This window comes from Scatophagus argus, chromosome 20 (assembly GCF_020382885.2).
Source record: "Scatophagus argus isolate fScaArg1 chromosome 20, fScaArg1.pri, whole genome shotgun sequence".
NCBI lineage: Eukaryota > Metazoa > Chordata > Actinopteri > Scatophagidae > Scatophagus > Scatophagus argus.
This window is the reverse complement of record NC_058512.1, coordinates 20,536,232-20,553,433: the sequence shown is the minus strand read 5'-3', so window position 1 is coordinate 20,553,433 and position 17,202 is coordinate 20,536,232. Positions and strand designations below refer to the sequence as shown.

At 41.6% G+C, this 17,202-nt stretch overlaps 1 protein-coding gene across 2 annotated transcripts in view; it reads right to left on the bottom strand.

Annotated features, from left to right (window-relative positions):
* Positions 1 to 3,120: 3,120 nt before the first annotated feature.
* megf10 (multiple EGF-like-domains 10) overlaps positions 3,121 to 17,202 on the bottom strand; it is a 130,327-nt gene continuing 116,245 nt past the window's right edge. For both annotated transcript variants that reach the window (XM_046374829.1, XM_046374830.1), the window contains 5 exons: positions 11,223 to 11,338; positions 10,983 to 11,094; positions 7,421 to 7,465; positions 7,127 to 7,336; positions 3,121 to 4,811 (listed from right to left, as the gene is read on the bottom strand). In XM_046374829.1, the coding sequence (XP_046230785.1) occupies positions 4,645 to 4,811; positions 7,127 to 7,336; positions 7,421 to 7,465; positions 10,983 to 11,094; positions 11,223 to 11,338 (650 nt within the window). In that variant the 3' untranslated portion in view covers positions 3,121 to 4,644. The remainder of the gene's footprint in view (positions 4,812 to 7,126; positions 7,337 to 7,420; positions 7,466 to 10,982; positions 11,095 to 11,222; positions 11,339 to 17,202) is intronic.

Genomic DNA, 17,202 nt, shown 5'->3' with positions numbered 1-17,202 from the left:
TCACCCTGCCTCCCTGGTTTCCCGACTGCTCGGGGGCTACTGGGGGCAGGCTAGGAGCTACACTAGATCGGTCCGCACCGGCTAATGGGGGCTGGCTATCTACAGTAGCTAAAGACTTTGTTTCCATGGTGTGGAGCCACGCTTCTAATTCACTAAGCCTTGCCTCCAGCACTACAACTAACTACATTTACCATTTTCACTAAGGGGGGCAGAGGAATAGCTAAACATGTGGCACACCAAGTGGGAGAGAGCAGGAGAGTGAGATAGAGAAGCCAGGGCAGCCGTGGTCTAAAGCAGTGGTTTCCAACTTGGGGTCCGTGCCCCCCACTGGGGGGCGCCAGAGATCACAGGCGGTGCACACAACTTTGTCTGCATATAACAGCAAAGACCCCAGCAAAGACCCCAAAATCACAATTCTTCCAGCAGATAAAGGACGATGCACAGTTGTGCTCAATACAACTGATTACCACGCCAAAGTCTCTACACTACTCAGCGACACAGAAACATATGAAACCCTGAAAAGAGACCCAAGTAGTGGCTACAAAAAGAAGGCAATAGAATGTCTACAAAAACTACAAAAAGAAGGGATTATTGACAAAGCACAATATCACCATCTTTGTCCGCAAGATTCTATCCCTTGCTTATATGGACTTCGGAAAATCCACAAAGAAGGGGCTCCAATCAGACCCATTGTCAGCAGCATTAACTCGGTCACCTACAACATTGCCAAACACGTGGCGAACATCCTGGCTCCCTTGGTGGGCAACACCCCCCACCATATACAAAATTCCATTGATTTTGTGAACAAAGTCCGAAACTTAAAAATGGATCCAGATGAAACCATGGTATCCTATGACGTGACTTCTCTGTTCACTTGTGTACCAACCATGGAAGCTTTGGAAACAGTAAGAGAGCGACTTACACAGGACGACTCCCTCCAGGACAGAACAAAACTCCAGAACACATATGCCAACTTCTGGATTTGTGCCTAAACACCACATATTTCCAGTTCAATGGCAAATTTTACAGACAGAAACATGACTGTGCCATGGGTTCACCAGTATCTCCTATTGTGGCCAATTTATACATGAAGGAAGTGGAACACAGGGCCCTGAACTCCTTTGAAGGAGCAACACCGAGCCACTGGTTCAGCCTTTACTGAACATATCAACTCAGTGGACAGTAACATCAAGTTCACCAGAGAAGATGTTAAAGATAATAGTTTGCCCTTCTTAGATTGTGACGTCCATATAGAAAAGGACAGGAGCCTCCACATTGGGGTATACAGGAAACCCACACACACAGACCAATACCTCCTTTTCGGCTCACACCACCCTTTGGAACACAAACTTGGTGTTATCAGAACCCTGCAACACAGAGCTGATAAGGTACCCACCAGCTCGCAGGCCCAATGGGAAGAACATGAACACCTGAGGGATGCCCTCAAAACGTGTGGTTATCCCAGTTGGACCTTTGTGAAAACTGCAGCTGGTTCCAGGAAGAACACCACCAAGGTGGTTGAGGAGGAAAACAGGACAAAAGAAATAACATAGTCATCCCATATGTATCTGGGGTATCAGAAAAAACTCAGGAGGATCTTCAGCAAGCACCGTATCCCTGTGTATTTCAAACCCAGCAACACACTCAGACAGAGACTGGTACATCCCAAAGACAGAACACCACACACTCAGAAAAGCAATCTGGTGTATGCTGTCCAATGCAATGAGGAATGCAAAGACCTCTACATTGGTGAGAATAAACAAGCACTACACAAGCGCATGTATCAGCACAGGAGGCCCAACTCCTCAGGCCTAGATTCTGCCGTCTACCTACACCTGAAGGAGAAAGCTCACTCCTTTGAGGACAACAATGTTCACATCTTGGACAGAGAGGATAGATGGTTTCAAAGAGGAGTAAAAGAAACCATCTATGTGAAATTAGAAAAACCATCTCTCAACAGAGGAGGAGGTCTGCGACACCACCTATCTCCAATTTACAATGCTGCCCTTTCATCTCTTCCCAGGAGATTCAACAACTTAGCCTCTAAGAACAACTGCCATTCACAAAGGACCCCATGTGACTCTAATGACTGTCGTTATAACACAATAGAGCATTAACGAAGTCGAAATCAACTTTACCATCCCCAACGACTGTCTCTCAACAACTGTCGTTTGGGACAATGGGGCACTAAACGAGCCTATGACACCACTGGCCATGTGAATGTCTCCACAGAGGTTAAATACCTGGGTCTCCACACCAGCTAGTTGGACTAGTCCCAGCCTAGTCAAGCGAGCATGAACTGATGAAGCCTCTTGGATGAGAGGTGAAATGTCTTCAAAGACAAATAACTACGTCCAGTTGCATTCGATTGAATTTCTTTCTTTCTTCAACTGTTTAAGTTAATTGTCTGAAGGAGATCTGTGACAGAGCTGTATGTATAGGCCTTGGTGCTGATACATCTCTGAAAGTATCAGAAAATCTTTACTCCTTATGTAAGAAGGTGTGTGTGTGTGTCCACTCTGTTCATCTGTCAGTTGTTAAAGGAAAACTGTTAAAGTTTAATGTTTAGCTCTCACCAAAACAATAGATATGAATGTCCTTGCAGTTATTATTTCTGTTCATATTTTATATACCTGGTGACAAACAAAAGGAAATAAAACTGTACAGTACAGTACTGTACTGTACAAAACTGTATAGATACTGATGTATCTGTGTGTGTGATACACCTGATGACATGAAAAAAAAGAAATTTGTCTATGAGCCACTGATCTAGAGGTTGGAGAAGCGGCTTGTGACCAGGGTCACCAGTTCCACGCCGGACTGGCTGGAAAAATTTGGATGTGGTGGAGTGATTAATAATAATGCTGCCCCCCTCCATTAGCCGGCTGATGTGCCCTTGAGCAAAGCACATAACCCCCAATTTGCTTCCTGGGTGCCTGACAATGGCAGCCCACTGCTCTTGTGTTTCACTGCATGTTGCATGCTGCATGTGTGTGTGTTTCAATCAGAGATGGGTTAAATACAGAGAAGTAATTTCCCAGTTTGTGATTAATAAAGTGAATAAAAAATAAAATAAAAAAATAAAGCTGTAATAAGGAAGAAAATCCACAACATGTCATCATATTATGTAATTTTATTCAAAGCTTTTGCATAAATAGCACTATAAAAGCAAAACAGACACAACTGTCCCTTATTTGGGAAACAAATGTTCTTATAGTTTGTGGTTAAATTATTCTTCTACCAAATGTTGACTTAAAGAGCCAAATAAAAGGATAAATGTATTTGTTAATTTTCTTGTTTGTTTAAAAATATCAAGTATTTCTTTTAAATCAAACATTTTTCTTCAAATATGCAGAAATAGAAAAAAATACAAAAGAAATACAGCTTCTGTAGAAGATATGAGCTCAAGTTGCCAAGTTTTCATAATAACAGTTCTAAACCAAATGTCACAATGGTTCCTGTTTTCAATTTTGAACATATGAACCTGGGCCATGTTAACATGTTAACAGGGGAACAAAACAAAAAACTACAATGTAGTTTAATGCACTGTACATGAAGATACTACACAGAATCTAAATATATCTGTGTCCTGATATATAGAAATATACCAAGACATAGAAAAATTGTGCTCGTTTTGGTTTCTGAGTGCATCTCAATATGCAAATTTCAACAAACATGCATCTACTGCATATACTCTATGCAGGACAGCTATATGCAAGGTAAGGGGAAATTAAGAGACAAATGAAAGCATCTAAGTACTCGCTATCACTCATTACATGAGTCACATCTTGCCATGGTAGTAGTCCTTCAGTATTTAAAATGTTTGGGAGATCGTTCTTCTTTACCTCCAGATGTTGTCTGTCCAGTCCAAAAGCATATTCACTGCAATGTGTTCAGTTTGCATTTACATCTACATTACCTGATTCAGATATCAGAATACAGATCATATGTTAAAACACAAGGTGGACACATGTTCACAGTGAATATGGGTCCACAGTTCCCAGCATTGGTTCCATTGTCCTGATCTAATACTACACCTTTGATGATAATTTAAAATGAACTGTCTTTATCAGTTAAACAATTATAGACACACATCTGAAAGTATGTGCAGTACATTGAGAACAAGGTCCTGTAAAGTATAAGTTTATGGAAGAATATCCAGCTCAGAAGGCCTAAATGTCTATGTAATAGAATGTGGCCATTATCACTGAGCAGCATGTATGACTAATATTGTATTAATTAATTATGATAAATATGAATTACATCTTTAATTGTTGAGGATAAAATGAACTTAATGTCTTCGTGGTGTATTAATTGAATAAACTGTAATGACTTGCTTTTAGCGGAAAACGAAGAGAAACAAATGGAATGTTGTTATGAGAAGGGTCTCAGCTCAGAATGTTTTGAATTAAACAATTTCTAACAATTTGTAACATGTGGAATGACCTGTGAAAGCAGCTGTATCTCAAAACTAACCTCAAAGCTCTTACATCCACCTTGTCAAAAAGAAGTGATGATACATAATTACAATGATAGTATTGAAGTATAACAGCAAAACATATGAAAGTATTTATAAAGTCTACCATTACTGTGGAACAATCAGAGCAAGCACTGCATACTGATGGTGAGATCAGGTCTGTGCCATTACTCACTGTCCAGTTCCATGTGATCTGAGGATGGACTCTCTCTGGATGGCAGGATGTCATAATGAGAGGGGATGTGGCTGTTCTTTGGTAAATCATACAGCTCTTGACCAAATTGTATGTGGCCACTGCTGTCTTCAGTCAAATGGATGGTGTTTAGAGTTGGTTCTGAAATGAAATGCAATAAAATAAGAAGCTGTTCGGCTGCATATTCAACAGACACAGCAAGGAATTAACATTTATCTGAAGTTGTTTGTGTCTTCCTGACAACAATTTTCACCTTTAGGTCTGGATATGTTTGGAAAATTTACTATGGATATTTTTCCTTTTTTCAGTTTTTTGATAATGAGGGGTAGTCAGTGTTACTAATAGAAATTTGTCAGTCATCAGATTTTGACATAACATTCGTACCCTGGATTTATCAAGACTTTATCAATGAAGGAGGAGGAGGAAGCTGGACAGACTTGGCAGACCCAAACGTACTGTGAGGGTCTGCTGGGAACATCTGGCGGAACCCTCTGAGGGGTCTTCAACTCACATCTCCGGGAGAACTTTGATCAGATCCTGAGGGAGGCTGGGGACATTGAGTCCGAGTAGACCATGTTCTCCACCTCCATTGTGGAAACTGCTATTCGAAGCTGTCTTTGTAAGGTCTCTGGTGCCTGTCGCGGTGGAAATCCCTGAATCCAGTGGTGGACACCGGAAGTAAGGGATATCGTAAAGCTGAAGAAGGATTCCTGTCGAGCCTGGTTGCCTTGTGTGACTACCAAGACAGCTGATGGGTATCAGAAGGCCAAATGTGCTGCGGCCCGAGTAGTTGCGGAAGATAAAACTCGGGTCTGGGAGGAGTTCGGAGAAGCCATGGAGGAGGACTACTGGTCGGCCCTGAGGAAATTCTGGCAAACCGTCCGGCGCCTCAGGAGGGGGAAGCAGTGCTCTATTAACAGACTTTGATTGAGAGATATTAATAGAGCTGCTGACCTTGACTGGGGACATTGTCGGACAGTAGAAGGAATACTTCGAGGGTCCCCTCAATCCTGCTGACATGCCTTCCATCAAGGAAGCAGAGGCTGGGGACCCAGAGGCTGATCCATTCATCACCCAAGCTGAAGTCACTGAGGTAGTTGGGAAGCTCCTCAGTAACAGAGCACCGGGGGTGGATGAGATCCATCCTGGGTACTTTAAGTCTCTGGATGATGTGGAGCTGTCTTTGTTGACATACCTCTGCAGCATCGCGTGGCAGTCGGGGACCGGGGTGGCGGTCCCTCTTGTCAAGAAGGGGGCCCGGAGGGCCTATAGAGGGATCACACTCCTCAGCCTTCCTGGGAAAGTCTATTCCAGGGTATTGGAGAGGAGATTTTGGCCAATAGTCGAACCTTGGATTTAGGAGGAACAATGCGCTTTTTGCCCAGGTCGTGGAACACTGGACCAGCTCTGTACTCTCCGCAGGGTGCTTGAGCATTCATGGGAGTTTGCCCAACCGGTCCACATGTTTTGTGGACTTGGAGAAGGCATTCAACCATGTTCCCTGCAGCATTCTGTCGGAGGTGCTCCAGGAGCATGGGATCCGGGGCAAGTGCCATGTGGTCTCTGTACTCCTGCAACAGGAGTTTGGTTCGCATTGCCGGCAGTAAGTCAGACCTGTTCCCAGTGCATGTTGGCCTCCGGCACCGTTTTCATGGACAGGATTTCTAGGCGCATCCAGGGGACGGAGGATGTCCGGTTTGGGAACCACAGGATTTCATCTCTGCTTTTTATGGATGATGTTGTCCTGTTGGCTTCTTTGAGCCAGGACCTTCAGCGTGCACTGGGGGGAGTTTGCAGCCGAGTGAGAAGTGGCTGGGATGAGAATCAGCACCTCCAAATCCGAGGCCATGGTTCTCAACCAGAAAAAGGTGGTTTGCCCCCTCCAGGTTGGAGAGAAGCTCCTGTCTGAAGTGCAGGAGTTCAAGTATCTTGGGGTCTTGTTCACGAGTGAGGAAAGATGGGAGCGTGAGATTGACAGACAGATTGGTGCAGTGGCAGCACCTACCCTCACCTATAGTCATGAGCTTTGGGTCACGACCGAAAGAACAAAATCTCGGATACAAGTGGCCGAAATGAGCTTCCTCCATAGGGTGGCGGGGCGCTCCCTCAGAGATAGGGTGAGGAGCTCTGTCACCTGGGTGGACCTCGGAGTAGAGCCGCTGCTCCTTTATGTTGAGAGGAGCCAGTTGAGGTGGCTCAGGAATCTGTTTCTGATGTTGCCCCCAAGACCCGGTCCCGGATAAAACAGAAGAAAATGGATGGATGGATGGATGGATGGATGCAGTATATCATATATCGATCTGTGATGCAACTGTATATCAATACTGTAATTTAAGGTTACCTATTTTTTGCCCATCCCTAATTGGATATAGCAGTAAACAATAGTAATGGAACTGAAACATATTTCTCAAAGCACTCGCAATGAAAAGAAACAAATGTAAGCTTAAGCTCCTCACCAACTTCATAGACATTCTTTTTACTGGTTGGGCTGCTGTCTTTAATCTCAGTGGATAGTTGGTCCTGTCTGACTGGTGATTTCATTTCCACATAGCCGTACTCTGTGTTTTTGGCTGTCAGCGAGGGAGGGTCCTTTATTGTAGCATATGGGTTTTCAGAGCTGTTGAGGGAGCATGAGCTGGCATGATGGAGTATGCCCCCTACCAGATCTGGATGACGAAAACAGGGGCCATTAAATGGTGAAAAACACCAATAAATCAAGCAGCTTAGCATTTATATGTTCCAGGACCTACCTCGTAAAGATTTTCCCATGCATTTCCTGTCAACTCCGTGGGCTCCTGGTATCAAGAAAAATTTAAACAAGAAATGTTGGTGAATGGTGAAAATAAAAATTATGCGAGACAATGAGAAAGATTATTCTAGAATTTTGTAAAGTAGTCATATCACAGTAAATTAAGAACTGGGGTTTTAATATAGAAAAAATCTCCCATCCACACCAATAAGATACAAATGAAGTGACACTATGACGCTAGTGTCACACAGTGTGCACAGCTCCACCAGCAAGCAGCGGAACTGTGGACAGATGACTGCAAACAGATGTTGCTTGTGCTGATTAGTTTGCTTTTTCAGCAATCGGAAAAAGCGGAAAATTACAATAATCTAAAGGATTCAAGGAACTTTATTGTCATACCAGCTCACATTTACTTGTTTATGGTACGAAATTAGGACTCAGGTCCGGGGACCAATAAGTAGAATATAAAAATATGAGATGAAACGTTGAATAAAGCTAAATAATATAATAATAATAATAAATATATAAGCTAAATACAAATAGAATATAAAAATAATATAAAACCATAACCGTAAATCAAACAGTTACAGACCTCCATGCTGCCAAACATTTCACCAATACAACAATATATAATATAGTGTTTGCCTAGTGTGGCTCTTAAAAAAATTGAGTTCCTCCTTCCAGCAACACAATACAAAGCTCGTAACAGAGCTTACCAAACTTGAAGAACAGCCAACTCTGCCAAAGAGAGTTAGGCTAAAGAGAGAGTTGACTAATCTAGTGAGAGCGATGATATGCATAAACAGTTGGAAAAAAGAGGAAATACAACAGGTAATCTGTGGCAAACTTGAAAAAATAATACAAAAGGTAAGGGACTTAAGTCATAAAAACTCAAAAAACTACACAAAATATGGACACTATCAGTAAGGCCAACAGAAGAAGGTATGATGCTGAAAAAAAAAATTGGAAGAAGAGGAGTCTATGCATACCATAGGGGAAGATATGCTGGAATTCCTGGAACAACAAAAGCAGTTTGAAACAAGGATCACTGATCAAAAGGGACACTTGAGAAGAGATAATTAAGATTCTTGGGGTGAAGTAAATAGCACGGGTTTAATTTCCATGAATTATTAATATTAATATTAATTCAGCTCATACTAGGATCAAGTTTAATGGGAGTTTCTTGAACTGTATCACATTATAACGTGAACACTGACAGAACTGCTTAGTGAGTCTTCTTGTCTTCACCTTCTTGGAACTGCTAAGCCAATGGGTAAAACAAAATATGACAATATAAAAGCATAGACATGGAGGAGGTGGGAGGGGCACAGGAGATATTAACACAGTTTAATATTTTCATATACCTATCAAATCCTACTATATCTTCCAGCACTTGGGTCTGTGTAAATTCTCAGTCATCCAGGCCCTTTGGATGAGAAGTGAAATGTTTTCAATTTAAACTGAAGTGCAATTGCCCCAACTTAGGCTCTTTTACTTCCAGCGCTTATGTTGACCATTACAGATTTTGGCTATGAATTAAATGTACAAAACACACAGGTTCTGAACTGTAGGCCAGATCAAACCATCAGAGGCACATATCAATTTGATTGTGATTTCAAATTAATTAAACATTTTGGTGCTATTCTATTGCAAGCGTTAAGTCAACAAAAATCCATCAATTATGATCCCTTGCTCTCTAGAATAGTATCTGGAAGTTGTATTTGGAAGAAATCTGGAAGATGACATCTGAGTCCCTTTATAAGCATTTCCACAGGAGCTGAGGCAATTAAAGCGAGAGTTCCAAACTCTGTTAGTAAAGGTAACTGACAATGATTTCATAGAATGGGATACAATAATTTTAGACATATAAAGCAAGGAATGAGATCAAGGACCAGACCCAGAATGCTGCAGTTACCCAAAGCCACTGAAGTCAAGCTGTGGGTCCTCTACTAGAGGCCAGGGAGTTTTGAGGGTTCTGCGTAGTATCTTAGCTGTTCCTAGTACTGTGCTCCCCTGCACAGAGACCACCAATGCTGTTCCTGCTGGAGCCACTCTTCCAGTGTGAGGATGACAACCCCCAGTGCCCTAATTTCTACCAGCACCACTGTTGCTTTTACTTGCCACACCTTTTCTGGCTCTAGAGCCCTAGTTTTTTTCAAGCTTCTTGTGTTCCTTCCTCTTGATGTTGCTTTCTTTTGGGATTGCTACATCTATCACCACTGCCTTCTTCTGTTGTTTGTCGATCACCACAATGTTCAGCTGGTTTGGCATCACCATTTTGTCAGTCTAGATCTGAAAGTCCCACAGGATCTTAGCTTGGTCATTCTCAACCACCTGGGGATGATCTTCTGAGTACCTGTTGTGCTGCCATGATTAGCGCTTCTGTGCTGTCCTTCAATCCAGTCTTTTGCAGCCATTGGTAGGATTTCTTGATAGCAGTCACTTCTTCTATCTGTTGGTGGTACATGCTGTGTAAGGGGTTGTCCATCCATGATTGTTTGTCTCTTCCTCCTCATCATTGCCAAGTTTCTACTGCCTGAGACATTCACTTATCAATTTATCTCTGGGGGCCATCTTCCTGATGTATTCCTGGATCTTTGTTGTTTACTCCTGGATAGTGGCTCTGACACTCACTATTTCTAGGCCTCCCTTGTTCCGCTTAGCATACAGTCTCAGGGTACTGGACTTGGGGTGAAACCCTCCGTGCATCTTGAGGAGCTTCCTTGTCTTAATGTCAATGGCCTCTAGCTCCTCCTTTGGCCAACTTATTATGTCGGTGGGATATTTGATGACTGTCAAGGCATATGTCTTGATGGCCCAGACTTTGTTCTTACCATTCAACTAAGTACACAGGACCTGTCTCACTCTGTGTAGGTATCTGACTGTGGCTGACTTCCTTGCTGCCTCCTCATGGTTCCCATTTGCTTGTGGGATGCCCAGGTATTTGTAGCTGTCCTGAACATCTGTAATGTTGCCCTCTGGTAGTTCAACCCCCTTCGATCTGATCATCTTCCCTCTGTTTTTTTTCCATCTGACCACACTAGCCAAATAACATTCCACTGTCATTGCTGTAGATCCTGGAGATGTGGATCAGTGAGTCAATGTCTGCCTCACTTTTGGCATACAGCTCAATCGTCATCGTCATCCATGTAGAGGAGGTGGCTGATGATTGCTCCACTTAAGATACCAGGTAGATACCAAATAGAGAGGGCAATATATTTGCTAGCATGTCTATGACACAGGTAGACCCTAACCCTAAAAGCCCTAATCACAAAAAAAAAGCCTCTTCCTGAATGTTTAATCAAAACCAGTCCATCCATATACCAGAGAGACACACATTTTTTGTCTGTTGAGTAAAATGCTATGATCAATTCTTTAAAAAATAGGACCTGTAGTAATTAACTTCAAATAGGCCTGTGGTTTTCTTAATGAAACGTATGCACCATCATCAGTTGTTGATGAACCAGGAGTAGTGGGATAGAGGTTCACTATCATTTGAAGCGAGCACTACACAGAGATACAAACTTGCAGCATTAATGCCTGTAATGCATTCCATGACTCACCCAGTTCACTGAAGCAATCCCTTTGTTTCCAGCCTGTAGGCAGTGTGCCAGTGTGATCATCTTGTCTTTGATCCACACTTTTCATGGCTACAAACAGCTGGTTGCTCTTGGGCTTAAAAAATAAAGTTGGGAAAAAACATCAGTTTTTAGAATATTCGTTAGTAGACACATTGCATACTGACTTCTTACTTTTCTATCTGTTTGCCCATCTATACAATCTCACAAAGTCCACTTCCATACCTTCCCACATACACCATTGCTAGCATATGGGCAGCTGATGCTCTGGTTGAGAGTATGATAGCTGGGGTTGGAGAAGTAATTGCTTGGATGGACATCACTTGTTGGTGTGTGGACATCTGAAAAATGAAAAGGTGACAAGCACTTATTAGGATGCACCGAATGAGTCAGTTCATCAGTGCTTTCAGGGCATCAGACCTAAAATTAAAAGCCTTTCAATCTGTTATATCATACAGATCAAGAATCCTACTGCATTGCATGGCTGTGAACTCCATCACAAATTAACTCCATGTAAGTCCTGCTATATTTCATAAGTCTTGTAATTGCTGTTAATTTTGTTGTTGTCTCCCAAGAAAGCCAGTTGGTGATGCCACCACTGTAGCAGAATGGTGGTACAGACTACAGCAGAAACATCCTGACGCACCAGCTATAGTTTTGGGGGACATCATCTCAGTTCAATGTCTGGCTCGGTATGTCAAAAACCAGACAAGGGAGGAATGAAAATTAGCATTCGCTATGAATGCTATTTTTCGGTCTGTATGTGAACTTTTGTCGTTGTAAACTGTATAAGTCCCTTTTAAATAAACTATAAGTAATAAATAAATAAATAAATAAAACCATTACGCCCATCATGGCAGAACTGTCATAACTGTGGAGTTAGGGGCATCTTCCAGTGACAGAACACCACACACTCAGAAAAGCAATCTGGTGTATGCTGTCCAATGCAATGAGGAATGCAAAGACCTCTACATTGGTGAGAATAAACAAGCACTACACAAGCGCATGTATCAGCACAGGAGGCCCAACTCCTCAGGCCTAGATTCCGCCGTCTATCTACACCTGAAGGAGAAAGCTCATTCCTTTGAGGACAACAACGTTTACATCTTGGACAGAGAGGATAGATGGTTTGAAAGAGGAGTAAAAGAAGCCATCTATGTGAAATTAGAAAAAACATCTCTCAACAGAGGAGGAGGTCTGCGACACCACCTATCTCCAATTTACAATGCTGCCCTTTCATCTCTTCCCAGGAGATTCAACAACTTAGCCTCTAAGAACAACTGCCATTCACAAAGGACCCCATGTGACTCTAACGACTGTCGTTATAACACAATAGAGCATTAACGAAGTCGAAACCAACTTTACCATCCCCAACGACTGTCTCTCAACAACTGTCGTTTGGGACAATGGGGCACTAAACAAGCCTATGTCACCACTGGCCATGTGAATGTCTCCACAGAGGTTAAATACCTGGATCTCCACACCAGCTAGTTGGACTAGTCCCAGCCTGGTCAAGCGAGCATGAACTGATGAAGCCTCTTGGATGAGAGGTGAAACGTCTTCAAAGACAAATAACTAAGTCCAGTTGCATTCAATTGAATTTCCTTGAGACTTCCAGTGTATCAACTCAAGGACAGCCCTATGCCTTGACTAAAGCAGTGGTCTTTTAAAATCTAAATTTTTTTATTAATATTATTAATGGCCCTAATGGGGGCCATTAATAATATTAATAAAAATTAATAAAAATTACAATCAGTCTAGGTTTAACCCACCAGATATAGTTCAACAAGCAAATTTTTTGGTTTTCTAAACAAGTTTTAGATTTGCATTTTACTGAAAGATATTGCACTGTCAGTACTTGCTCTCAACTCTTCAACTTTTTTTTATTGCAGACCTATTCTGCTTGATTACATAATAAAAACACAGATGCAACTATAATAGTTCAAGTGAGTGACTGAAAAAATGTTGACATGCTTAAGCACTAATAAGTGCATTTGTTAGAACAGCAGAGGTGCAGATTCTCATGCTCTGAATTTAAATAAAACAGGGAAAGAATGTAATTTTGCTGTTTATTTCTTTTTAATTCCAGGTTAAACAGTTTACAAGGAACAAAGATGAAATATCAGAATCAGAAGCCTTTAATTGTACAACAAATACAATGAAATTGTAACAGCCTTGTAACATCCATTGCACGTCTGCCCGTCCTGGGTGAGGGATCCCTCCTCTGTTGCTCACCCTGAGGTTTCTTCCATTTTTTCCTGTTAAAGGTTTTTCTGGGAGTTTTTCCTTAGTCGATGTGAGGGTCGAAGGGCAGAGGATGTTGCTGATGTTATGTTAAGCCCTTTGAGGCTATACAAATAAAGTTGACTTGACTTGACTTGACTTGGTGTTATTCTAAATCTACATTTAAGTATGTAAAAGACAAGACAAGACAACTTTATTTGTATAGCCCATTTTTACAAGCAAAAGGCTTTACATAACAACATAGCAACATCTTCTGCCCTAAGACCCTCACATCGACAGAGATCAGCCCCACCACAGTAGTGTCGTCCACAAACCGGGGGGGCAGCCGTGGCCTAGAGGTTGGAGAAGTGGCTTGTGATTGGAGGGTCACCGGTTCGATTCCCTCACCGGACGGGCAGAAAAAATTTGGGTGTGGTGGAGTTATTAATGCGAAAAAATGCCCCCCCCCCCATTAGCTGGCTGATGTGCCCTTGAGCAAGGCACTTAACCCCCCAATATGCTCCCCAGGCGCTTGACGCTGCCCACTGCTCCTGTGTGTGTTTCACTGCACGTAATTTGCCGGGTGTTGCATGTGTGTTCAACTAAGGGGGTGGGTTAAATGCAGAAGTCAATTTCAGTATGTGTATGTAAAAATATATATACTGCCAATAAAGTTGATTCTTCTTCTTCTTCTTCTTGTAAACTTCACCATGGTTGTGCTGGTCCTCAGTCCGCGGTGTAGAGGGTGTAGAGCGGTGGACTCAGCACACATCCCTGTGGGGAGCCTGTGCTCAGTGTCCAGGTGGAGGAGAGGTGGGGTCCAAGTTTAACTGTCTGTGGTCTGTTTGTGAGAAAGTCCTTGATCCAGGAACAGATGAGTGGGTGGAGTCCTAGGTTGGACAGTTTGCTGACCAGGATGTTGGGAATAATTATATTAAAGGCTGAGCTGTAGTCTACAAAAAGCACCCTAGCATAGGTGTCTCTGTGCTTCAGGTGGCTCAGCACATTGTGGAAGGTGATGGATATGGCGTCCTCTGTTGATCTGTTCGCTTTGTAAGCGACCTGGTGGGGGTTGAAGGTTGGAGAGAAACAGTCTTTGATGAGGCCTAGGACCAACCGTTCCAGGCACTTGGTGATGACAGGAGTGAGTGCAACTGGACGGTAGTCATTGAGACAGGCTGTGGATGATTTTTTGAGTATGGGAATGATGCTGGATGGGGGACAGCCATGGCCTAGAGGTTGGAGAAGCAGGTTGTGATCGGAGAGTGACCGGTTCGATTTACCCACCGGACGGGCAGAAAAAATTTGGGTGTGGTGGAGTTATTAATGCGAAAAAATGCCCCCCCCCCATTAGCTGGCTGATGTGCCCTTGAGCAAGGCACTTAACCCCCCAATATGCTCCCCAGGCGCTTGACGCTGCCCACTGCTCCTGTGTGTGTTTCACTGCACGTAATTTGCCGGGTGTTGCATGTCTGTTCTGTGCTGTGCTGGTCTGTCCCCTGAAGTTGGTCAGCTGCTGAAGTCTTTTTCGACTTCACTGGTCATCCAGGTTTTTTGATTGGGAAAGACCCGGAGGCGTTTCACTACAGTGATGTGGTGATGGTCTTAAGGTCTAAGTGGTCTAATTGAGGCTGTGCTCCTTCTCGGAGGTGTGTATGCAGGGGTTAGGAGAGCAGAGAGATGTGGTCTGACTGTCCTAGATGTGGAAGCTGTGTGGCTCTGTATGCATGTTTCATGTTTGTGTAAACATGGTATATACATATACATATATATATATACATATATATACATATACATATATATATATACATATATATACATATACATATATATATATACATATATATATATATATATATATGTATATATATATATATATACATATACATATATATACGTATATACATATATATATATATATACATATATATACATATATATATATGTATATATATATATATATACATATACATATATATACATATATACATATATATATATATATATATATATATATATACATATACATATATATATATATATATATATATATTGCTGTTAAGATGCCAAGTGGAATAACTGTGCAAAACAGTTGATATTACAAATTAGTTTAAGTTAAACAAACTTAGTATTTAGTGTATTCAGCTTTAAGTTTTTAGTGGAATAACTGGGCAAAACAATTGATATTACAAGTAATTTCAAGTAATTTTAAGTTAAACAAACTTGGTATTTAGTATTGAACTTTAAATAACAATGTCAATGTTAAGTTAAATTGATTAAGTTTTCATAACACATTACTTAATTTTTGTAGGGCAGCCTATTTTCACAAATAAGTAAACTCAACTTGCCTGAGTTTACAGTGTAATATAAATTTTCCACCAAGGTCACATTCTACTTTCTTGGATATGATAGATAGATCCCGAGGGAAATTCAAGCACCAGTAGCCCATTACAGCAGTGCAGGTTAGTCAAAAGTAAGCAAACAAACAATCAAGGCCTTACTGTTAGTGGAAAAATTAAGTCTAAACATACTAAATAAACTAAGTAAACTAACATATGCTACATAAAGTACAATAGAGTGCAGAAAAAAACAGGTCGACCAGACTGTGTGTGTAAAGCCCCAGTGTAAACATATGTAAACGGAATTGCTACTCAGAAAATGAGTTGTAAAGTGCAGGTTAACTGTGCAAAACTATATAAGGTGTACAGTGGAATAAATGTCCAATAAATAAATGTAATATTTTTGGTGTGACTCAGGCACAGACTGTTGCTGGGATCGTGACCCCTGAGTACCCAGAGATGTGTTGTAGAGTCTAATGGCCAGGGGAACAAACGAGTTCCTCAGTCTGTTTGTGGAGCAGGTCAGAGACAGCAGCCTGGTGCTGAACACACTCCTCTGATTGATCAGTGTCCTGTGCAGAGGGTGAGAGGCGTTGTCCAGGATGGACAGGATCTTATCCAGGGTCCGTCTGCTACTGACACTACAGAGTCCAGCTCTGTGACCACCACAGATCCTGCCCTCCGCACCAGTCTGTCCAGCCGTGTTGCGTCCCTGGATGCAAGTGTTTGTTAATAAGGATACAGATGCCCCTAGAGCTGGTGCTAAAGGAACGGAAAAAAGTTTTGGGTCTCCCCTATTTTCTCATGTTCTTCACTATTCAAGTAAGTTTCTTACAGAAAACTTTGAAATCTCTTCAGTTTCTTTAAATACATTAGTGTTCTCTTCCTCTTCACTGGATTATGTATGCCATTAATGTTCCATTTCAAGAATTGAGAGCTATTCATTCAAAGTGGTATAGATTGTATGTATATTCTATATTTCCTCCACAGGAATTCTTCCACAGCCAGGACAGGGAAGAATGTCACCTGTATTAAGTTTAGCTTTAACCGCACCGGAACAAAACAAGGTTTTCATAAAGAAAAAGTTTATTAACATAAAAGAATGAGTAAAAGCTAAGAAGAACAGCCCTCTTTCCTCCCATCCTCCCCTTCTACCTCTGCCAACCCACTTTCCTTGACTGTGGGAGTTGGAAAATACCCAACAGAACACAACACGTGCAAGCTTGCACTTCTAAGTACAAATGAAGCACATCAATAGGCAGTAACGTGACAGCAGTCCCTCTGTTTCTGAGCACTGAATACAGTCAAAATATACAGGGCAGACAGGAGCATATTACAATTCTGAAAATTTCCTATCTATCTATCTATCTATCTATCTATCTATCTATCTATCTATCTGTCTATCTGTCTGTCTGTCTGTCTGTCTATCTCTCTATCTATCTATCTACCAAATGTGAAAATAGTGAACCAAGTTTAGTAAGGAGATAGACACATGTTAACATTTTAACATAGAGATTCTCCTCAAGTAGTAGTGACCTTTTTGGTGGAGATTTTTTGTGTGGTCTATTCTTAACCGACAGTGTTCAGTATTTTTTAAAATAAAACAAAAACATAGCGAGATTAGTAAAAAATTATTGAATAAC